The sequence below is a fragment of the Thunnus albacares genome, chromosome 15, assembly GCF_914725855.1.
Source record: "Thunnus albacares chromosome 15, fThuAlb1.1, whole genome shotgun sequence".
Taxonomy (NCBI): domain Eukaryota; kingdom Metazoa; phylum Chordata; class Actinopteri; order Scombriformes; family Scombridae; genus Thunnus; species Thunnus albacares.
The window spans coordinates 27,671,824-27,697,259 of NC_058120.1; the positions used below are offsets into that span (position 1 = coordinate 27,671,824).

The 25,436-nt window shown below is 40.7% G+C and overlaps 1 protein-coding gene across 1 annotated transcript in view; it reads right to left on the reverse strand.

Annotated features, from left to right (window-relative positions):
* Positions 1-25,436, reverse strand: part of LOC122998676 (transcription factor IIIB 90 kDa subunit-like) — a 124,774-nt gene that overhangs the window by 27,975 nt on the left and 71,363 nt on the right. The window contains exons 14-16 of the mRNA XM_044375642.1: positions 24,509-24,590; positions 24,214-24,269; positions 22,063-22,325 (exon numbers count right to left, since the gene is read on the reverse strand). Of these exons, the coding sequence (XP_044231577.1) occupies positions 22,063-22,325; positions 24,214-24,269; positions 24,509-24,590 (401 nt within the window). The remainder of the gene's footprint in view (positions 1-22,062; positions 22,326-24,213; positions 24,270-24,508; positions 24,591-25,436) is intronic.

Consider the following 25,436-nt stretch of genomic DNA (forward strand, 5'->3'; position numbering starts at 1 on the left):
GTGGCCCGCGGCGGCAGACTTTTCAGCAGACCCCCCCCCCCACGTCTCCACGACGACCGTTTACAGCAGCGGGGAGTGGCTCCTGACACCCGGGCGGGCCTCACCGTGCGTCACAGTGGTCGTGTATAAATCACTCACCGAGGAAAACAAAGGGGGCCATATGTAGCGCTCTCATAAAGGACGATCCATCCCCCTCCAGACGTCGCCGCCTGCCACCTCAACATCATCGCAGCATGAGGAGAGGATTTCTCTCCGTCTCGCTCCAGGCTGCAGCCTCGTACAGACTCACTCACACTTATCAAAGACATTTTATAATCACGTCTGTCTGTTATTGAATCCCATAACGCATCATTTCTTAAAAGGGGAGAAAAAAAAGCAGCCAATGTTTCAGCCTGTTTCCTGAACAAAATCAGCTTGTTTCAAGGTCGTTTTAAGCCCCATACAGACGGGATTTATTTCTCTATAACATTACCTGCTGGTCAGTAATTTGAATCCAGTCCAGAGTGCATACGTGCATAATTTTCTAACCATACTCCAGTAATAATTACAGACTGCTATTCAGTGAACCCGCTGCTCCCTCCTGTCATTTAAATCCTTTCCGGAGTGACGTCCTTGTATATTTTAAAGCTGCTTGTGCATGTTTTTGCTAATCTGATAGATGGAAAACATGCTAACACCAACATACAGGCCTATCTGAGAACCAATCAGGAGAGCGAGAGAAAACTCATCAAATGGGTTGTTTTAATGTCATTTAAATCCTATTTTTAGTTTCTATTTGTTTACATTGTGGGAAATGAGCAGCTGATGGGTGAACGCATTTGTTGTTTGATTGTTGTTTGGCTGTGTTGTATTTTATTGCACCGGGGGGAAATTTCCCACCAGGACAATAAAGTCTATCTTATCTCATCTTAAATTGGCGCCATTAAAAGTATGTCAAATTAGCTGTTGGCACTTCCTGTTTGCAGTGCAGTCTCTCTCTTCTCTGGTTTTAAAGTGGATTCATGGAGGTTTGTTGGACATAATAGAGAGATAATGATATCCTCAGGAAGTGTGAGTCACACTGAATGATATCAACATGTGTTTCATGTCTGTGTGGTAAGTTATGACTCTTTTGTCCTGCTGAATGTTCATCACAGATCATCTCCTGTCAGTTGTAGATGGTTAAAATGCCGTCAATAACAGTTTTGTAGTGAAATATAATCAAGAATCTTTTTTTTTTTTTTTTTTTTTTTTTAAATCAGCATTATGGAAAGATGCAACAAGGGCTTAAATCAGAATATTATACAGCGCACATCACTTCATGCACAAATTATTAATGGTGCCTGTGTGAGTAAAAAAAAAAAAAAAAAGGCTTAAATTCAGACAAACTATAAAAATTTTAGTGATAAATACAAAGAAACTTCATGGAGCACAATCTCAGTATGAGGAAATATTGTGTAACACAAACTTTGTGGAGAAACATAGAGAGTTTAAAGAGAAAATGAGATAAAAGAATATAAAGAAAAAGACGTTATAAAAATGTGAAGTGCAAAGAATTATTCATCTCGCTGCACTGGGATCAAGAAATAAAAGAAACTTTAACAAATAGAAAACCAGTTGTAATATTCTTATGGCATTCACAGGTTTTAATATAAATCTAAATCTATCCAAGACTTTTTATGGACTTTTTTTTTTTTTTTTTGCAGTGTAACACACAAGAGCAGAAGTGTTTCACCGTAGGCGAGAAGCTCATCTCTTCAAAGAGAACCTGCTGTACTGAACATCCTCCTCTCCTGCTGAATCACATCCTCTGCAACATCTCTTCCTCCTCCTCCTCCTCCTCCTCCTCCTCCTCTTGTGTTTGTTCTGATCTGCTCTTAAAGTCAGACTGCCTCCTTAGCTTCTATTTATCTTCTTAATAACTCTCCATCACACACACTGTTATGCTAATTTCACATGAATTCTTGTTATGGCACCGCAGCTCTGACCTTTGACCTCTCATTTAACAGTTTGTAATGGTATTGAGAGGAAAAAATGAATAAAAATGATCTTTTTCCCTTTCAAACAACATTACTCCTCCACTTAGCAGGTTTTCTACTCAGCTCTTTAAAACATAAAAACAAACACTGTATGACTCACTCTTCTTTTTATGACCTGATCTAAGTCTTTCTTTCTCTTGTCTCCATGTCTACTGTTAAAAGCACTGTCTTAAAAACAACAGTCAGGAGCTCATATGAGCAGTGAAAGAGGTTTTTCCTCACTGTAATCATTCCTCCTGATCATATTGGATGTTAAAAGATCCCCTTAAAATGTGCTTTCATTGTAAGTAATGGAGGCCAAAATCCACATTTTGTGCAAAAGTGCATTTAAAAAGGTTTATCTGAAGCTTATATGAGGCTTCAGCAGTCTGAGTTAGTCATATCAAGTGGATATATGACACTCAAATTCCCTCTTTGTGTTTCCTCGGACAGTGTTTCCCTGTTGAGCTGCAGGTGGAAGTATAGTAACAAAAAGAGGAACTTTGGCACTAAAAAGACTGTAACGTTGAAAGATATCTACTTGATTTGACTCATTTGGACGTTGAAGCTTCATATTAGCTTCAGATAAACCTCCATCACCTACATTGTAAGGTCATTATGAAGGGATCTTCTAATGGTCAGTATGAACAGGAGGAATGATTACAGCAAGAAAAACAGGTTTCACTGTTCATTTGAGCTCCTGACTGTTGTTTTAAGACAGATTTGAAGAATTGTGAACTTGTCTTTAACCTGAAACATTAATCTGTGGTTTAGAGACTCTGGTGTTTACACATGTGTCTCTGGTCTCATATGAATCTGTAGTTCTGTGTGTGTTGGACAGTTGTTTCTGATGTATCCGCTGTACTAATGAACCAACAATGTTGGTGCCATTTTGTTTTCCACACATCGTTCTTCTTTTTAAAGTCCCCCGTAGCTCATTAAAGACACATCAGAGAACCGGGAAACCGGAGCGACAATCAGATTTTCCACTATTTTGTTTAAAAGATCTTTCAAAAGATTTAACGGAATGAGCGGAGACGTAAACAACTCCGTGCTTCTGTTTCCGCTGGAATCAAAAAGATCACGGTTGGCTCTCATCTGGTTGTCTCTAACTTCCTCTACACCGTCACTGGGCGTCTTTAGAGTCTCTGTAGCTCAGCGGTGAATAGCAGCCTGTTGCTAACCCAGACCTTTGAGCCTTATGTGTGAAGGCTGTAAGGCCATTTTCAGACCAACATTAGCACTGCGTGAAAAAAAAAGCAGCCTCCTGATTATTTTAATTAGACCCAGAGGGTTCTGGCAAAAAAAATACAGGGTGGTCCAATGAAAAGATTTACCTGGCTCAACTTTTCCCGTCATCTGGCACATTCCTGTTAGATTACTTTGCTGTTAACCTCCTGATAGTCCAAAGAGACGATAAAATGACTTTACGGCGCTGCAAAAATCTTTCCTCAGACTACAAATCTTAATGTGACGACAAGTTTTGACTGGATTTCTTTCTCTAGCGGAGGTGATTTTAATCCGGTCATAAGTGGGAATTTTTTTTCTCCTCCATCTCAGTTATAATTACAGCTATAATGATCTAAAGTGTTTCAGTAAACTCACTGGTCCTGCTGTCATTTTGTCGTCCCTGTATCTTAAAGTGGATCTCTGAGTTTCTTTCCTTCTGCTGCATTTTATCAGCTCAGTGTGAAATTTGACTGTTGTGTCGACAATGAGTTGCTAATCTGATAGACGGAAACACGTAACACCCAAAATATAGGCCTATCTGGGAACTAATAAGACAGAAAAAGTAACAATAACCCTGTGAAATCATCAGATAAACTGATGTAATGCCAGCTAAAGGTAGGATAACGCTTTACTTTTAGTCCCCCTATTTAGCATTTATAAGCAGAATACAAACATTAATAACTATAATGTAGTTATAAGCAGATATAAAGGACAGATTCACAATTTTTCAAGTCTGTCTTTAAGATATTCTGGGAAATGACATCACAATAAGCAAAAATACCAACGCAGGCATTGGGGAAATATGTCTATTGCAGATGACACTTTGCACTCTGCTCATAAAAATGAGCATATTTCAAAAACTAAAAAATGTACATAGTTCAAATAATTTGTTCATGTTTCTACATTCAGAAATGTTTTGGATCAATGTGTTTTGTGTGTTTTATTCAGTCAAATTTGATGGAAAAAACATGTCTGATTTTTGTATTTTATTTTAAATATATGACACAATTTCAATACCTTTATCAATTATTACCTAACCTTTTAGCTTAGGTTGTACAGATTCTAGGGATATGAAGCATTTGGAGATACTCCAAAAAAAAAATGACATCACAATAAGCAAAAACACCGATGTAGGCGCTGGCGGACCATTTCTATAGTTACTGAGAAGTGCGAGCTGCGTTGTCAATAACTGGCTTTTGAAGTGTTTTAAGTGTTTCAGGTTGTATTTCTGTGACCTCTCCTCTCTGTTTGTTTCCCCTCTCTTCACTTCTTCACTTCTATTTCAGGTCACAGCTCTTCTGTTTATCTGTGTATCTCTCCATCACTGTTCATCCCCTTCCTGCTTCCTTCACCTCTACAGGGGAGGTCACGGCTTTCTCTTTGCCTCTGATACTGTTTCTTTCTGTTTTGCCTTCGCCCGCCCCCTCTTAAACTTCAATAAAAAGCTCCACGTCTCTCTCTCTCTCCCCTCTTTACCTCCTTGACCTCCTCAAAGCTCAGGTCAGCTCTTCACTGTTGAATACAAAAAAAAATATGTTGAACGGTTCACTCTCTTCAATTCTAATAACTGTATTTCTGGCAGTTTTTTATAAATGCTAAAAAGTGGAAAGTAAAATAAAGTTTTACCCCATTTGATGCCACATTAGAGATGTTTTTCTATAAAACTCTTTTCCAGTTCTATAATCCAGCGGTTTTGACTTCTGGGTCTCAAACTACTCCTGCTTCTCTTTCCTGTCATGGACAGATGGCTGGAAAGTAAAACAGCTTCGCTTTGAATTCTGAGAAACATGACTGACAACCGCGACTGTGATCAATAACATCTATGATCAGTTTTATCTTGACATTTAAAAATCATGGCAGGAACTCTGCATGCTGTTTTCTGCTACATTAATAAATACATAACAGATTAAAGCTTCCCTGTGTGATATTTTAATCACAAGAACGTGTCTGAAGAATTTAAATTTTTGAGGATCACAAACAGCACATGAATAGTATTATCAAGAGGGAGGAGATCTCATATTTTTTTAACAAGATGACAGCAAAGGGTCGAATTACTCACCTTCATTAGAAGACTCATCAAGGTCACTCTGCTTTTTACTGTTTCAAAGCACATTGTGTTCTGTTTACTTGATTGATGTTATGTTAATAATACTTTGAGTACATACGTGGTGACTAAAATGTGTTAGTAAGGTGTTGCCTCTCGGGTCATTGACTCTCCATTTCTGTAGAGCTCTAAGTACTCCATCATTTGATTTATATTCTTTCACTTTGTGATATTAAATGCTGATGGAAGGATGGTCTTGTCTCATTTCTGAATAGAACTAAATCTGTATAACTGTCAAGTTCATGTTATGTTATTCACTGTGACAGAGCGGCGGCCGCAGTGAGAACTTTATCTACCTTCACTGATACCGATTCATTTGTCATATCTTTGCTTGCTGATTTATGACGGCTTCAAGCTTCGAGGTCTGATTATTACTTTGACTCTTTGGTAACTTTTTTGTGAATGAAACTTACTCACAGATGGAGCCTTTAATGGGCGTCAACTACGCTAATGATCGTATCTCACAAATCTGTCATCAGTTTTATCTCGACATAAATGACGGCAGGAACTCTGCGTGTTGTTTTCTGCTACATAAATACATACATGAATGATTTAAGCTTCCCTGTGCAATATTTTATCCAAAAATATGTTTACAGGATTTGAATTTTGAGGACTGTAAACAGCAGACATGACATAAATATAATGATGATCTGTACTGCTTTATACCAAAGAACTGCAAAGGAACAAAAGGTTAAAGATCTACTTTTTTAATGAGTGTCATCTCATTAAAATAAAAATGACACTGCTTTGTTTGTTAAATCCTTGTCTGCTGTTCTGAGGTGTGATTTTTAATCATTGGTAACATTTTTGGATGAAACCTGTCAACGTTATGTACTCATGAACAGGTGGCGTTCATCAAACTGTAACCAGCGATTTACGACGAGTTTGTGCAGTTAAGAGAGTTCGGTGGATCTGAAATGAATCCCCCATATGAGTAAACGTCACAGAAAAAAAAGAGAGGTTGAGGATGAGAATAAGAAAGTGTTCGTGTATGAAGACCCGTTGACTTCGTCTCTTTTTCGCCTCTCTTGCCCTTCAGTCACGCTCACTCCTGTAACGCTTCACGACCCATAACTGTTGGGTATCATCCCGCCTTCCTGACTTCCTCCTCCTCTATAAGAGGTCAAACTAGGACAGACACCGCTACTGCTGCATCCTCTTTCTATTTCCACCCATAACCGGCAGTTTCCTTTGAATATCCAGCATATTTTACGTCACAGAGACGTCACATCAGCGTCTATTAATCTCCCTCCTGTGTCTCGCTTTCTGTCCTTTCACTAGCTTTCTCTCTCTCTCTCTCTCGTCTATCTCACCCTCCTCCCCTCCCACACCTCCTTCACTCATCCACTCCGCCGCGACTCTCTCTCTCTCTGTTAGGCTATCAGTCTCTGCCTGGCTTAGTGGCTCGTTCCTAATCAGCTTACTGCCAATGAGACTAAGCCTGAGCTGAAAAGGCGATTGAGGGAGGCCGTTTAGCCAGTGGCTGACAACTGGCAATGGCTGGGGGGGGGGGTGGTGTCAATAAAACTTAGCGGGGAAGGGGAATAAAATATAAAAATGAAACTAATATATCATCTTGGGTCTTAAGGGAGCGGAGACGGACTTGAGAGTGGAGATAAAGAGGGACAAAAGAGGAAGTATCTCAGTGTATTTCAGTGTTCGGGCGTCCCTTCTCGTGGCTCCGGGGGGGGAAGTCTTCAACTTGCTAAGCTTCGCTGCGGCCCCCATGAGGCCATGAACTACCACAATAGTATCATCTCTTTCAGTGTCAACATTTTCGGATGCTGGCTGGGCTGTTTTTTTTTCGTTGTTATGTGCCTAAGCCGTGGATAAAAACTGGGATGTTTTCCAAATGGCCCAGTTTTTAGAGTTCCCCTCAAAAATTCCAGCCCTGGCTGTCCCATTAGTTACAGTGCGAGGCGCGCTGGAGAACAAAGGTTTGGCCGTTGAAAGCTGTTTGGATGGAAGAAGCTGCTGTCGCTGCTGCAAGCGGAGCCGGATGTCCAGAATCAAAGAGATGCTCTCATTTGTCACTACTTCATGAGAAATGGTTTCGTCTGACTGTGGGTGTCTGTGTGTGTATGTAGGATTAAATATGTGAACTTTTATCTGGATGAGAGTGGAAGTTAAAGACCTGAATGTGCATGCATATGAAGTGTGCTTCATTTAACATGCGACCAGGAGTGGAGCCTTTCTACAGGCCTGTTAGCTCCTGGCATGTACAGTCATGAGATGGTTAGCACGTCGTAGTGTCAGTAACTGGACTAAGAAGCAAAGAACCCGAATGACTCTGCAGTGAAGCTTCTGCTTGGTTAACATTTTATCCCATTCACCCCTAACACATAATGGCTATTAAGTGGTGGTAATAATAATGATAACAATGATATAATTCCCCATTTGGATGCATTTCAATTTTAAGTTCAGATGCTGCTCTAACTGTTCGGTTCTGTTTCTCAGTATCATAAATCTACTACCAGCACTGAAACAATTACTGGATTAAACAATGTCAGTCGAACATTAATTGGCAATAATCTTGATAACAGAGTTGTCATTTCAGTCATTTATCAGGCAAAACATTCTGGTGACTCTCCGGCTTCTCCGATGTGAAGATCTGCTGCTTTTTTTTTTTTGCCTTTATGAGACAGCTGAGAGTGCAGAGACACTGAGGTAGAGAGAGAGCGAGCGGTATGACATGCAACAAAGGGCCGCAGCCAGGATTGAAACGCAGACGTTGCAGTTATGAGGTATGCATCTTAAACAGCAGGCTACACCAAAATCTGCTGCTTGTCTGTTTTCTATCACTGTAAAGTGAATCTTTTTGAGGTTTTGGGCTGTCGGTCGGAGAAAACAATGAATGTGAAGACACCATGTTTTCACCATTTTATACTAAACCATTAATCTATAATTTGCAAATTAATGAGCAGATGAATCAACAACGGAAATAACTGTTAGTTGCAGACTTATCTACTGCACACGCTTATGTCTACTCTGTATATGCAACATGTTTTGCATGTGTCTCTTCTGGAAGTTTCTGAGCAGAAGGTTTAAACCTTGAGAGCTTTTACACATAAAAAGATCTGCTTGATGAAACCAGTCAGACTGAACTCAAAGGATGAAACTGCAGATCCTAAAACCGTCGAGCGATAATTCTATGTGGGTTTATCAATAGAAACAGCCTCTTTCACATTACACATCTATCAAAAAAGCACCTTTAAGGACAGAGGATGTTCATCATTATATATATTATAAAGGTTTCTGTGGGGAAATTGTGTGATCTTAGTTTGTTTAAATAACCTTGACTTGATACTAGCTGGCTATTGTTACTCTGGAGCTTGAAACTTGGGTAATGATGGCACGTGAAACCCTTTTAAAACTGCACCAACAGCTTTTAAAACATAGCAACTGTTGTACCCTTAATTCCTGAAAAGCTCACGTTTTGTAGAAACAAGCTTTTAATCTCATCAGCAATATGTGGCACAATCACGTGGCTGGTGGAGAGTCCCAGTGAGTGTTTGTGGGGGGGGGGGGGCAGAGCGCCTGGCAGCACCCATAACCATCTCTGTCTGTCTACTAACCTCCACCAGCATCCAACGGCTCATTGGTCACAGTTTGTAGGGGGAGGGGGGGGGGGGGGGGGGGTGGAAGGGGGAATCAGAGGCTCCCTGGGAGGGGCTGCAAACCACAGACAAATTATACACCCTCCCATAACACAGCTGGTCACATTACGAGGAAAAACATCCTCTTCGATCGAGTGTGCCGGGCAGGAAAATATGATACAAACTGAGTCTGACCGCCCCCCCCCCCCCCCCCAACCCACCCTTCATTTTCCCTTTAAACTGCGGGTGGAGATTTAAGTGGAGCTGCTCTCATTCTGTCAGTTTTTCCTGCTTCTGCTGAGTTTTTTTAAATTTTTTTTTATTTTTTTAATTTTTTTAAAACGCACAGGTGACTTTCTAACTTTCTCATGACACCTGCTGCTCTAACAGGCTGAAAAACCAAAATGGGAAGTATTTCCTTTTCCTTCCCCTCCTCTCTCCCGTCCTGTGGCGCAGGCAGCCTCGCAGAAGCGGTGGCAGCGGCAACATCTGGCCAGAAAAACTGCTGAGTTCTCTAGTTTTTTTCCCAGCGCTGGCTAAGTCTGTGGGTCCGATTTACATTTCTGGAAAACCAACACAGACCAAAATTGTTGCCTTGACTCCCCTCCCTCTGAGGAAAAAAAATGCACTCAGGAATTCTCTTTTTCTTTCTTTCTTTTCTTTCTCCAAAAAAAGCTCTGGAATCAGACAAGTTCTTTAAAAAGAGGAGAGAGAGAGAGAAAAAAAAAACTTTGAATGGGAAAAGAACAGATGAAGAAGCAGAGAAGCACAAAGAGCGAGAGAGAGAGCGAGAGAGAGAGAGAGAGAGAGAGAGAGAGAGAGAGAGAGAGAGAGAGGAGGAGGGAAAAATATCACTGGAGGGCAATTATCTGGGCTATTTCTGGAAGACTGCTTTTCCATCCTCCAGTGAGGATGGAGGGAACAGGGAGGGTCTGTTTGGCAGCTGGCTGGAGGAGGTGGACAGATAGAAGGAGGGGGGTAGAGAGAGAGGGTAGGGGAGAAGTGAATGAGTGCATGGGACATCTGAACCTAAAGACTGTCCAGTACAGTGAGTACAGCAGGACTCTGCCGTCCCTGAAGGGTTGAGTTAGTAAGAATAGAGCGAAAGACAGGAAAGAAGGAGGAGGAGGAGGAGGAGGAGGAGGGAGGAGAGGAGGGTGACGAGGGTGACGTAAAGAAAAAGATAACAGGGGGACAGAAGCCAAGAGAGAAAAAATAGAGAGGAGATTCAGGCCTGAAGCTGCAGCCATGAAGTCTGTGGTGATCCTGTGAGAATCGGCATCACTTTGAAGAAACTAAGAGTTTAATCTTTGAACAAAAAAAAGAAAACTGAGATGAGTGGATGATGCAGAAGAGGAAAGTATCTGTATCTATTGGCTTAGAATGGAATAAAGATGATCTGATAGTCTGAATTTAAAATGATTAACACGTTAGCAAAGAGGAACAAATGTATTGCTGCTGCTTTAATTTAGATTATTTCAATCTCAAATCCACCAATGACTAAATTCAGTTACAAATTTAAATCAGCGATAATAAAATACATGTAAAACTTTTAACAAGAACAGCTCAGTGTGTCTGATTTTTTCATAACTTCTGCCAGGATGCAAGCTGGGTTTATATTCGACACCCGAAGGATGACGGGAGTCCTTTTGCAGATACCTGAAGCGTGGGGTTTGATTTATAATTCAGCACTGGTTGATGGCGACACTGCAACACTACACACAAAACGTATCACAGGTGATCAGACCGAGTTGTGCTTTCATTATATACTCCTCAGTGACTTTTCACATTCTTTAAGAGTGACAATGGGATGAACTGGAGTTACATCCAGGTAGCTTCTATTTCGTTTCATTACTAAATAGAGGCTGCAGCCATGCAATCGCTGTATTTAAGTTCTGTCATTCACTGGGATAGAAAATGGTGATCACCGTGAGCAGAATTAAAAACCAAAGCTTGGTTAAATGGATTATAATACTATTAAGGAAGGATTGTACAACTCTAGAAAGTTATCACAGCAACATCATTTTATTCTCTATTTTGATGGTTAAAAGTTAAAAAGCAGAATTTACGCCTTTCACATTACGAGTCATCTATCTGAAATATGCGCATGCATGTATTTGACAGGCCAACGCAGTGTTTTTGCAGATGACACTCCGTTTAACTGTAGCAAAAGTTAAACCAGGTTCAACTTTTTTTAACAAACTACCTTGTGTTTTATGGAAACCCTACTGGGTCACTACTACCTCATTGAAATGAAATTAATTTGAAAATACACAATGAAATTCATTTTGCGTCCTTGTACGGTTCTGTTTAAGAGGATGACACACAGATTAAATACACAGTTATGTTGCGTTGTTATGTTCTGTGATACTGTATCGATTTTTAATCAATAGTTTACATGCAAAGATTTGTGGCAGTGGTTCATTTTGTGTTGTGTTTAAACCTCTGACTGCTAGATACCAGTGTAATTATCTTACACTGTAATTATCTTCGGCCATTTGACTCTTCCACTTCAGCCGAGACAGGAAGAAGCACATATTGCTAGCATAAACGAACAACACAGGCCTATGAAACAGGTAGAGTCACAAATAGCAATTTTGCTAGCATTAGCAAACCTAGCTGACTAGTAACGTTTCCACATGATGGCTGAATCTGAAAGAATTAGACCGGCTCCCACGGTGTACAGAGCTGACATGTGGGCTCATTTTGGCTTCCACAATAAAGAAGACACTAAGGAGTTTGACAAGAGCCATGCCAACATCAAATACTCTGGGATTACACAGTGAATCTGAGAGCACACTTATCAAGACACCATTGTATGGCTAACGGAACAGCGAAGGGCTAACGTTAAACGAGTGGATCCCTCTTGTCTCAGTCTGGAACAAGTCACCACCAACCTCAACTCATGCAACAAAAATAACTCAGTCAATACTTCCATTTCATTTGCAATGATATGCGCCCTCTCAGTGTTGTAGAGAACGAAGGTTTCTGTCATCACCATACCCATCTGACAACACATCGCTGATATCGCCAAGCTGAGAGAGTTGCTTTGACATGAGACGCTTGGACATCGAGGGCCACTGAATCGTACGTAAGAGTAACAGTGCATCACATAATGGATGAGTGGAAGCTGGACTCGTATGTGGTATAAACAAGAGCGATGCATGACAGCGACACAGGAGAGAATATCACAGGGTTACTAAAGGAGGCCCTTACTGAATGAAAATTGGAAGTGAAAGATCCTGTCATCGTAACAGACAATGCATCCAACATGAATGTTGCAGCTGGACTTATTTTGCACACAGTCTGAATCTCGCACTGAAATTGGCGACAGTGCTGTGACTACTCAGCAGGATCGGATGTCACAACCTGCTCCAGCTACCGAAACACAAGGCTGATCACAGACGTCGTCACAAGGTGGAACAGTTCTTATAACATGATAGAAGGACAACCAGCCATCTATGCAGCACTCCTTTTCAACAGAGGTCAAGAGGTCAGAAAGAGTGAAAAGGATATCTTCACACTGAGCGAGGTTGACATCACATGTACCGAGGAAGTGCTCGAGGCACTCAAGCCAATGACAGATCCCACCTTGGTAATGTCAGAGGAGATCTTACCCGCTCTGTCTATCATTACACCACTTCATGCTAAGCTTGTCATGGGCACAGCAGAAAGCCTGGATGACATACAGACAGTGAAGGACATCATGCACAAAATATTCCAGTTTTTGCCTCTTATTCTGAAAGACAACCTTCCTACTGAGGTGTTTACATGGCTAATGAAAATTAATATTGCACTAATACTCCTGTTTGCATGCAGAGGGGTTTTCCCTCTGCTCCGGTGGGAACAGGAAGCACAAGATCTCCGCAGGCGGTGAAGTAAACCAGCGAGATGAAAAACATTAGTGAGCTGCTGCCTGATATTTATAAGTGATACTGATATACCTAGTAGTGGTACCTAGGTTGTCTCATGATGTTAACTGCTGAGTGTTTTTGGTGCAATCACACTGAGTCATCACCGTCAGTCCATGGCTGCATGTCAAGATAATGACCAAACCCCTCCGTCCTCCGTCGTGGAGGAGGCGTGCTCTGTTTTCCAGCCTGCTCTGAACAGCTCTCCACTCTCCTCTTATTCCTCTCTTCTGTCTGACTTCCTGCTATAACATATGTCGTTTTAACTGTGCAGGGGGTGCGTTACACAACCAGGCCATCGTGCATCTCTATCTCAGCCTTGCAAACTGTTGGCTAGTTGGTTTGTTTACAACGGACAGAGCTGACCATAAACAGGCAAGAGGCATAACCCCAATCGAGACGCATATTCCGAATGCACTGAATACATGTCCAAAGAATGCTCCAAATATCCAAATAACATTCCATGTCTTATTTAGGAAAATGCTACATTTGAAATAAGGCCTAATTCGGAATATACAAACGGAATATGCTGTTTACACGACCCGTATCAGTTTATTATTTACAATACTGTCATATTTGGAATAATAGCGGAATATTAGTGTGCATGAGTTCAGCTCTTGATCCATCAGACCAATGAGACCATTCAGTTTTAATAGTTGGTCTTGGATAATTATGTACAAAAATAGGATGAATTTGGGCTCAAATTATGTATCGTGGTCGTTAATGTAAATTTACTGTAAAATTAATACTAGATTTGATGCTTTGATGTTTCTCAGCAGCAAGATGAGGTAGACAGTCTGGTGGAGGAGACCGACTAGTCAGAGGAGGTTGATCACCCGACCAAACTACCAGAATGGCCCTGCCCCCGCCCCCCCCCCCCCTCCCCTCCCTGCCAGCCACCCATGAAGAAACCAAAAGAGCTCATGTGCATTGGCTGACTTGCTCGGAGCTACGTTTGCCTTTGCCAAAGACAATCCTGCACCAAAATCTGCACATGACGCCGCTGCAGCTGAGATCAGGAGGTTTAGAGAAGAAGAAACCCCTGTGCCACTCCCAGAAAATCCTCTCAGTTCTCGGAAGGAGCGGGAACAACATCAGTGTACCCAGGGAGTAGCAAAGCTGTGTTTCCTGTGGATTCCTGGCACGAGCATGGAGACATCGTAACCACATGGTGAAGTGTGCCCTGAAAGCCGGGCATGTTGACCAGCTCGTCTTCCTCCACAAAAAACTTAACATTTAAAAAAAGAAGCGCTGACGTAAACACAAACTGGAATAACGTGAAATCTAAGTGAGAATGTTCCCCATCTGTATTTTTAGTTTACATTTGTTTAATGTTTTCTTCAGGAAATCCTGCAAGCACCTTCATTTATCATTGATATAGGCAGATGTAATTCAGTCGTTCAGATTGCACAAAAAATAGTGTTATGATGCTGTACATTTCGGGGACTATACATATTTTCCTTTATTAACTACTTGAGATATTAAAAACTGGCATACATACAACAACAGAATGTGAACCTTGTGTTTAAAGAATCCTGCAAGCACCTTTATTTGATTTTTATTGATAAATGCAAATGTTCATTCATTGCTGCAATAAATACAAATGCAGTAAATGTTTTTCACTCAGATTTTATGCATATGTTCTTTATACTATGAGAGTTTTCCTAAAATTAGATTTTTTTAAAAAAATTGCAATATATTGCCTTGCTTATAGTATCGCAATATATCGTAATATAATGAACTCTAACCCCTGTATCGTGATACATATCGTGATACATATCGTGATACATATCGTATCGTTAGATTCTTGCAAATACACAGACGTCAATCATGACAATCATATATATCACATCATATCCTCTGGATTTAGATCTCAATCAGCAGCACAACGTTGCTAAACACTTGGTTAAGCAACAGGATAGACTGATGTATAAAAGGATTCTTGTGGTTAAATTGAGGGACTCTAAATCGCCTAATAGAGGGCAGAAGTTGGTATTTTCCATTTAAAACATGCGAGGAGTCAGAAAAGATACTATTAGCAAGTCTGAGCGTGCTCTTATTGTTAGTATGAAGTGTTTAAATGGGAACAAAAAACAACTTTGAATCGATTTGATCGAATTCCAACATTTCAAATCAATGCAGGTGGCTTCTAAACCTCAAATCAAAACCAGAAATGTTCCCACCGAAAAGTCCAAGGATGAGCATTTGTGACTAATCAGAGCACCAAAAGATTACAAGTTAAGCATAACAGAAAACAGACTACAGCATCTGTTGATGTAATCTGAAAAGAAGAAAAAAAAAAGAAACTCAATAGCTGCTACTTCCACCCTTCATGCTTTCTGTTTACTCAAAGTGCTCTCACCCGACTCGCCGCTCCGTCGTCACACCGATTTTTGCTGCTCATTTTCAACTCTTGTGATCAAACTTGTCTGAGTGAAGTGAGGCAAATTTACACCATGTTTTGTAAAGTGCAAACACTTCAGTGGGGAGATCAAGAGAAGAGATGAAAGAGACAAAACAGTGAGAGAGAGAGAGAGAGAAGAAAAAAAAACGACAGAGATAGCAGAAGAAAGACAAAGAATTCGTTAGCGAGTTGAAAAAAAAAGCCCAAAAGCAAGAGCAGACCTGATGGTTGAGAGTGATACAACAGGCCTGTAGCTGCAGCTGAAGGCTTTTAACTGCGAGACACACCAGAGAGAGAGAGACACTGACGATTAGAAAAGTAGGCGAGAGGATAGAGGACAGGCAGAGGAGAGAGAAGAAGGAGGAGGAGGTCGGGAAAAAAAAATGGATAAAAAAAAAAGCGGGGATGAAGTAGATGGAGAAAAACTTGGAGGAGAAAGGCTGTTAAAGAGAAGGAAATGGAGGGGAAAGAACAAAAGAGCAATAAAAAAGAAACTGAAGGAGGAAGGTGAAGAGAAGATGAGGCTGCAGCTGCGAAGAGGGAAAGAGACGGGCGATGATGGCCCTTTTCTATAGAAGAGGAGATGATGGGAGCAATATGAAAGAAATGGATGCAGAGAGCGAGGAGTGCTTCACAGATGAAGACGAACAAGGCGACTGCTGAAGAACCATTTTTTTTGTGATAGATTGTGATAAAAGCATCTATTCTACTTTTAAAACTCAGTCACAATGATGCCCAACACACGCATTGCATATATAAATAAAAATCCAGTGCTAAAATATCATTAATTTATCTAATTATGGAGGAGATAAACACCTCCAGGGGGACAAATGAGCAGCGAAGTTGGAGTTATTTGGGATTTCAGGGGCTCGAGAAGTCTTGCAGTTGGAGCACTTGAAGACTTGGATGGACATGACCAACGATGAACAACTCTGTTAGAAAATATCTTTGATTAAAAAGTCTAAAAAAGGTACAAGCTTGAAGGCATAAAAACGACAATTCTAAAAAAGGTGCATTTTGGTAAAAAAAACATCCAATCTCAGAGCTTTACGTGCGCCGCTAACGGAGAGTTGAAGCTAAAAGATTAAGACTTTAATACCACAAAGAATTTAATACATATTTCACAACCGTACTGACTAAAAACATGACAGAAAACCAGTAAGGATGATATGGCTGAGAACTCTTCCAGTGCTTCCCAGCAATATATAACAATAATTACTTATATTTAAATCAATTTGATATTATCAAAATAACTAATTTATTTAAATATGAGCTGTATTTGGATTTATGTTGTATATATGAATTGAATCTGTGTTTTGGTTGAATAAAACAAAAGAGTTCATACATCCACAATAATATTCAGTAAATGTCAAATCAAATATAGAAAAAGAACAAAAACATGCAGGCTGAAGCTTTAATATATTACGCCTACAAATCTCACAACAACACTGCTATGGCGATGTTAATACTATCTGGATATTAATCTAAATATCTGCTGTGCAGTTCAAGTGGAGAACAAAATAAGGTCACCAGACATCCCTGCAAAGAGCTGCAGGAGAAGAGAAAATAATAAAAAAAGGAGCGACTGCGACAGAAGGAGGGGAAAAAAGTGGAGGGGGAACAAGAAAACACTCCAGGCTGAGCTTCAGAGCCCGACCGCCGAACAAGAGCCCGAATCTACGAGAGGAAACCCTCGAGCGGAGCGCTGGGAGCAGCCAGGAGCCCCGGAGGAGGAACCGGGAGAGGGAGGGGAAGGGCCGGAGCAGCACAATGCCTCAGTGTAGCCCCTCGGCGAGGCCTCGAAACAAGGCACAATAGCTGCACTGTCAGCAGGCCTTCTCCTGCACTTTCATAGGTCTCCCTGACACCAGGCCTCTCCCCTCGTTTTTTTCAATAACCAGCACAACAACCTTTTCAGGAGCTGGAGCAACGGTCCAGTCCTCCACCGCAGGGCTGAAAGAAACCATTCTGTGCTCAACCGTCGCTTGTTTGAGATGGTTTTTGTCTTTCCTCTGATTTTTTTTTTTTATTCCAAAGCTACAACTGACATGAGAATGGGAGCTTATCACCACGTTGCTGCTCGCTAGGCCGCGGGGGCATGTTCTTGTTCCTAATGGCTTGCGGTTCAACGCGAAAAAACCCTGTGGTTTCTGAAAACTCAAGACACCACAGGGGTTGAAAACATTGTTGTGCATTCAGCGCGACAAAGTGCAGAGTTCAGCGATTTCCGGATAAATGGATGCGAGCAAAAGTCCCATTCAGGAAAGAAAAATGAAAGTGTGGATGAATGATTCATAACCGATACGCATCAATGATTCATTGATGAAAACAAGGATGCGTTTTAAATTCAAACAGGTCGGACAGTTCAGGAAAGAGTGTCCATTCTTAAAAAACACGAGACGGGGTTGTTGTTCTAGCAGAGTCCCCCCCCCCCCTTTTTCAAAAAGAGATCAAAGCCAAAACATGAAACTGAAGATGGTCTTTCATTCATGAAGCATGTCGGCTTTCCAAGGAGGAGATTTGCCTTTCTGGCAGCAGCCATTAGCCAACTGGAGCGGCTCAAATCCAGCAGCTCTTCAGCTCTGTTGTTGTCTGTTACTGGTTTGGTGTAAACATGGCTGCTGCTTGAAAAATTCAGTCATTGATAAATACCGGGGGTCCAATTACGTGTCAGTGCTCAGCACAGTTCATTTAGTCTTTGGGCTGCAACTGATGATCGTATTCAATATCGTTTAAGGTTCTTTTTAATCTTCATTTAAAAAAAGGTCCTTTAAATTTGCATTTGAATGTTTTAATGCATTATGTAAAGCATCTTGAATTGCCTGAGAAGCGCTTTGCAAATAAACTTGATCATTTAATTAATTATTTGTCAGTGTTTTCAAGCAAACACACAGAACATTCACTGGTTCCAGCCTGTCTCATGTGAGGATTTGCAGCTTTTCTCTGTTTTATGTGATAGTAAACTGAGTATTTTTGTGATCTGGTCTGTTGGTTGGACAAAACAAGACGTATAAAGACATCGCTTTGAGTTTTAGGAACATTTTCTGACAGCTTTTCATTCAAGTACAGTTCTGTTTTCTCTATAATTGGTACCAAATTTCATAGTTCTTCCCAGGAAGCTCTAGCTCAGGGTCTCATGGGGCTGGATCATATCCCAGCATGCTTTGGTGGAAATGCAGGGTATCACAGAGCTAACACACACATAATCAAGCTCACATTTTTGTAAATTTAGAGTTGAACACTTTTGCATGTCTTTGTGGACTTTGGGAGGACATTAGGAGGACAACGCTGCCCTTGTGTTCAACGTTACATTATTGAACGATTAACATCATCAATCATTGTGTTTGAGACATCTCTCTGAGATTTTCATTTTGTCATCTAAGCTCTTAAATTCATTTCTGTCCTTGAGCGTTGTCGGGAGGATGGATAAGACACTTCAACAGCAGGACGAAGAGTAAAGCCTCATCAGGCAGACAGACAGACGCTCTACTGAAGTGTCCTTAAGCAAGACTCGGTATCACCGTCAGCTTCATCGTGATGTGTTGACTCTGACCTCTGACCTCCCTGCGGAGGGGCGTGAGCACAAAAAGGCAATTTCCCCTTGACGATCAATAAAGCATTGCATTACCGTCCTCTAAATGGGAAGAGCTATAATGTGTCATAATTTGGGTCATCAATCATTTTGTCAGAAGGGGGTGAGTCTGTTTCCCCCACAAGACTGAGGTTTTCTACTGGTCCAACTGGTCCAAGCTCAGTTTTATTGATTCCGTTTCTTCCGTTTTTTTTTTCAATACTTTCTGTCTGTTTTTCATTTTCTAGTTTTTGTCTGTTTTTCAGTTTTTGGTGTTTCTGTTTCAGGGTCATTCTTCTGTTTTTGTTTTACGGTTTTGGTTTGTTTTCATTTTTCAGTTTTTCAATTTTTTTTCCATTCATGTTTCTCGGGGGGTGGGGGTGGGGGGGTTGTTTGTTTTTGGTTATTTCTGTTTTCTCTTTTTTCAGGTTTCTTTCTCCCTTTTTGTTCTTTTCTGGGATTTTTTCTGTTTCCGTTTTTCATTTTTTGCAGTTATTAATTTCTTTCTGTTTCTGTTGTTCAGAGTTCTGTTACAACATTTTTCCAGTTTATGTAGGCTATGTCTTATTTTCAGTTTTATTTCTGTTTTAGTTTTTCTCTTTTTTCAGGTTTTTTTTTTAACCCCTTTTTGTTCTTTTCCGGGAATTTTTCTGTTTCCGTTTATCATTTTTTGCAGTTATTCATTTCTTTCTGTATCTGTTGTTCAGTGTTGTTTTATCTTCTGTGTATTTTTTTTATTTTTCTGTTTCTGTTGTTCAGTGTTCAGTGATAAGTATTCCCACTATGGATAACTGGGTGGTTGGAAGGTTCTGTACGTTATGAAAAAGACTGCATACTAACACTTAAGTACAAAATGTAGCATAAATTATCATTATCACACAGTATCTGACAACAACCTAGTTAGAGAAAATGCTTGAGGAGTTTCCATTAAAGTGAATTACTGTCTCCACGTTTGTATCCCTTCATATTTGTTTCCATGACCTGTTTTCAAGTCTCACATAGAGTCTGTAATATGTTTGTTATCTTGTTTTTATCTCTGTTTACGTCCCCTGTCACTTTGTGAAGACCTGAGTGACAAACTCATTCTGTTAAGGAACGTTTTATAAATACGTTTTATTTGACTTGAAGAGAAGTTGGCGCTAAAAAAGGATCCTTCTTGCAATAAACAGCAGACTTATCAAACTCCTCGGTGGGCTCTGAGACTGAATTATCACAGAACTCGGGACAGGGTTTACGAAGGCCTAGCAAACTGCAACCAGATGACTGGAGCTCAACTAACCACAGAATGAGGGAGGGGAGGAGGGACGGGGGGGGGGAGATTTACCCCCTTAATCACTAAACAGCTGCCTCTATAGGTCTATAAAGCTTCAAGATGGTACCTAAAACCAACATTAACTGAAAGGGGTTTAAAAACAGAGCCATAGGAAACCAATTTCCCCAAACACCAAACAAACTGAAAAACCCCTCAGCTTTCCTTCACACTGCAAAAAAAACCCATTAAAGTCGGCGGCTCAGTCCACTGAATGCCTGTCGTGAAGAGGTGGGTGGGTGAAGGGGGAGGAAGTGGGGGGGGGGGGGGACAGCCAGAAACAAATCCTGGCAGAGAAGGTGCATCTCGAAAAGAAAGAGAAAATCCCACAGGAGTTGAAAATTGAGCGAGCGTTCAATCCAGGAGGAAAAAGAGGGAGCATCTGTCTTCGTGTCGCAGGTGATTATTCTGGGCCACAGGAGAAGTGCCGCCTCATCATTACAGAGTGAAGCCACCGTCACATGCCAGAAAAAAAAACAAATGAACACACACAAAAAAAAAAAAAAACGGTTGTGTTGGACCCCAAGTGGCAAAAGGAGGACTGCTGGTGTTGCATCTGACTCGTGTAAACACTCTCCATCCATCTCGCTTTTATACAAATCGAGCATCTGTTGTTTGTATGGAGGATTATTTAATGGTGTGAGGGACTGAGCAGACCCAAACATAATTAAATATGGATTTGTGTACTTTAGGTGTTGTGTATCAGAAGGCTGATGTGGCAGGTAAGACTGTTCAAAAAAGGGAGATTATGTAATTTAAAGGGGAACTCCACTGATTTTACACATCAAAGTGTGTTTCCAGCTGTTTTACTACTGTATATATTTGACAAAAGTCCTATAAAGCCTGATAAATTGCCTCAAATGATGTCACTTGAGTCAGCATTGGTCAAGTCAGTTTTACTCAGTGTTTCCTTTATGTTCAGAATTATGAGCGCCACTGCTAAAATTTCACACGATCATTAATATAACGAGCTACTGTGAGAGCAAAATAGCACCCTACATCATCCTCCCTCACCTCATTCTTTAATGGACATCTACGTGAAAGGTACTGTTATAAGAGTAGCCATTAAAGAACAGGGCAGTGCATAATGTGTGTGCACAGCGAGTGTGAGGTCAAGCGAGTGGCAGAAAAGTGACAGTGAATGTGAGGGTAGCGGAGGAAAAAGTTAGCAGTAAGTTGTTGATCTGGCAGTAAATGTACAGCACAGACTACAGTGTGTCAGGTAATAAATGCTGCAGCTTCTCAAGACCAAGAAAAGTCTCGTCTGTTGTTTCCCCAACTGCTGGAGAAGTGAAGGGAGTTAGCAACAACGTGTTAGCATAACCTGACCAACCTTTAAGGTGGACTGACCTTTAGGGTGGACCAGCTATTCTCTGTCTGGCTGCTGAGTCTCTCCTGAGTTTTGCACATCTCTGACCTAACATTTGGTAGTTGAGTTGCTTTGTGGGTGATGTAGGTCAGGTTTTGACAAGGAAGAAGAATGCGTGGAACAGATATCTGATATCTCCCCTTTTTAAACTGTCTATCTTGACTTGAACCATGTTATAGGAGCAATATGCTAAATCTGTAGAATACTCTTTTAACATGACAGGCGGGTGTCAAGACAGGAAAATAAACCGTTTTAGACAAGGAGACCCTGCAGACAGCATGTTTTACTGTAGGACTCTTATGGCTACCAGAACAGCTGTATGCTATGAAGAGTTCATCTTGACTTCATATACATAACAGCTGTTCGATATGTGCTCACAATAGGGTGCACACTCAGACATTAAAGCCAAGAAAGTAGCGTAATGATAATCAGATGTAAAGAGGATATAACATTTTAAAACACATATTTCTTGGGTTTTATGCTTTATAAGGTGTGTAATAAGGATTCAATCCTGCCTTTTGTCTAACCCTCCTGTTCTGTCAGTATCAGATTAGACATGCTGTCCACCAACCTTTTTCCCAGGGTGCTGAGCGGCGTGCTGAGGCTGAGCGGAGCTCTGGCGGGGTTGCGGTTGCGTCCAGGCAGCTTCGTGGCGGACACTTGTTTCGGGGACTCGGTCTTGCGTGACGGGCTGGCGCCGGGTTTGACGTTAAGATCCTTCAGGACGTCGTAGTTGATCTTGGAGGAGATCTTCTTCTGCTCCAGCATCTTCTCGATGGCCTCGTCGGCGGTGTTGGCTCGGATCGGGGGGCGCCTCTTCGCGGGTCCTCTGGGCTGTCGGGAATTCAAACAGAACCAAAGAGTAAAAAAAAAACACTTATCAGAACATTTATCATAATCAGCAAGAACATCTGGGAGATATGTGAGATTTTTATCCTGCTGAGGTGCCAGATATCACATATAAATTGAGTTAATGGCGACATTTTTATAGTAGCAAGTACAAATATTTTTTTTTTTTAGTATTTTTTGCCCTTTTTCAACTGGAAATATTTTGCTTTCCTATTAAGACAGTTTAGATCCCAGATGGGAAAAGCTTTGCCCTCTGACAATGAACTCCAATAATTTCAAACCATCACAGAAACATCTTTACAAGCAAATTTACAGCAGAGCACATTTCTGTAACCAGCAATTTATCTCAATTATGTCCGCAGATTGGGGTTATCACCCAGTTTCAGTTATTTCACGTTCACCTTGACCTCGCTCCAAATTACAGCTACAGATCAACCGAGTTAAAAAAGTAAACTTTTAAACTTATTTCACGCAACAATCTCACAATTTTCTTTTTCTTCAGATCTGATTTCAGGCAATTTAAAACTTAAAAAAAATCCTCTTCTTCACTTAAATTAACCCCGACAACAGCGCCTAATCAAATCGGGATGTTAAGTGTTATACACTATGAAAGGATGCTCACTTTATTTTTGCATAAGTGTAACAAGGATGTGCTCCATTTATCTAATTTATTCACTCATTTGTCAGTGATGAGACAGTGTGATGCTGGTTGGATCAGTGCTGTCAGGAGGCTGCACGTCTCATTTGATCTCAGTTCCACCGCAGTTAATCCGGCTAGTTAAAACCAATGAACAGATGTTGGACTTAACAAAGGGCCCGCACTGTGCCAAAACCAGTAATGGGAAATAAGAGGGAACCAGTTTCACAGGACTCACTGCCTGTCTGTGTCTCTCTGTGTCCAACAACTTACAGGATTGTCTTCCTGTCTAACATTTAGAGTTGAAACTGTTTGTCTATTAATTAGGGCCTGAGCCCAAAGGGCGAAGACCCTATTGTTTTTGATTCCTAGTTTTACAGTTATTTATAAGCACAGACATCTAAAAACAGTGGTCTCTTTTGCAGTAATGTTAGCTTAAATGTCCCTTTCATTCAAGGGACATTCATTCAAGTCATATTTCTGAATAAAATTTACAATAAAATCAAAGTTCTATGAAGCAAAAGCACCAAATAGTCTCTGGTTCCAGCTTCTTAAACATGAGGATTTGCTCCTTTTCTGTTTTATATCATTCTGACTTGAATATCTTTATGTTTTGGACTGTTGGCCGGACAAAACAAGTAATGTTCAAGACATCACCTTGTACTCTGGACATTTTGAAATAGGTGTTTTTCCACTATTTTATGACTATTTACAGACTAAATTAATCTAAAACAAGACTTGGAATCTACAGCTAGCTAGCTAGCAGCTCTGTGGGGTTCTACTTTGTCCCAAATGCTAACATGATGTTTAGCAGGTATAATATTTCACTTGTATAATCTACCTGCTTCCTCAGATGCAGTGGAAACACAAACAGGAGCACAACAGTGACTTTTACTTCCTGAGATTAATTCAGGAACCTTTTGGTTGAAAAGGGGCTATAGCTTAGCATATTAGCATGCTAACATTTAGCACAAAACAGAGTACTGCTGAGGCTGATGGGAATGTGGTTAGTTTTGTAGGTATTTGTTCTTAAACCAAAAGTACTGATCACATTAAATGAATTAAATTTGACCTGATGATGATGCTATGATGAACAGTCAGAGGATTACAATTCATCTTGAAGAAGACATCAATGTCATGGCTGCCAATAGCTTTTGAGACATTTCACTTAAAAATCAATCTGTCGAGCTCCGACAACCTGCTCATTCTTATCTCACGGATTTTAACATCGACTACCTTCTTCTCTTTGTAGATGCCGAGTTCCTTCTCCTTCGCTATCTTGGCTTCCTTTTCTGAGAGCAGAGAGAGGAAAACAGTCAGAACATATAAACTCAGAGATAGTGATATCAAAAAGACACGGTGCGAAGCAGTCATACAGCAAGTTCAACTGGAGGTTTAACTTTATCTGTTTGGCTGATAAAATACTGAAAAGGTACATTTTAAGACAAACCGTCCGCTGAGGACGAGTAAAAGTGAAATCCGGCCTTGAAACGCAGCCGGCGTGGAAATCGTGCTGCATGCTGAAAAGTACCTTTCTGTTCTTTGAGGTAGTCAGAGTTTTCTGCCATCCAGAGCGCCGTCTTGATTTTGACTTCTTTGTCATTCAGCAGATACTGCAGAGAGGCAGAGGGAGCGTTAAAAAAGGAAGAGAAGTCAATTATCATACTGAACTACAGCTGTTTTTCTGTACACGATCATGAACATCTGTACGCTGTAATAACAAATACTACCTGAGTGTAACAGAGGATGTCAGTTACTATTAAACTCTTTGGTAATTGTGTATTTTTTTTTATACATTACTCCAGCAACGGAACAATTCCTAGTCCATGGAAACATCCAAAGAGATTCTGGTTCAGTAAACACAAAGAGTTCAAAATGTCAGAAACACTTAAGTCTGAAACTAACGTGTGAGTGCTTCTGTTTGAATCTGCAGGGAGCTCGATCGTGACACTTTGAAGGATAAATTTTGGTATTTTTCGTAAATGAAGGCATCATTTCTATCAGATTATGGCGACATTTTACTTACAAATTGCTCAGATCTGGTAGCAGGAACACAAGTTGTCAGAAAATCAGCAGTTTATAAAGATTATTATGACCTAAAACTAAAAGTGAGCCCACCTGAAACGTCAGTAACAACCTCTTAATGCATTAGAAACGTGCAGCGCCGATCAAAGTTTAAGGGGACGGTTTGTGTATTCATTTTATCTTTCACTTTCATTCTCTCTTCCAAAGAAGTTTGGCAAAGCTGAAGGTTTGTTTTCCACCTGACTGCTTGTGTTTCTTGGTTTTTAGCAATGAAAATAAACCAGAGTTGAAATAAACTCTAGTTTTTACTACGAGTGTGACTCTTGAGTTTAAACTCAGATACCAACATTTACATTCAGGAGAACTTCCACTTGATCTTTCAGTGTTTTGTTTAGAAGTTCCTTACGAGCCAATGCGGGCTGTTAACGTTTTAA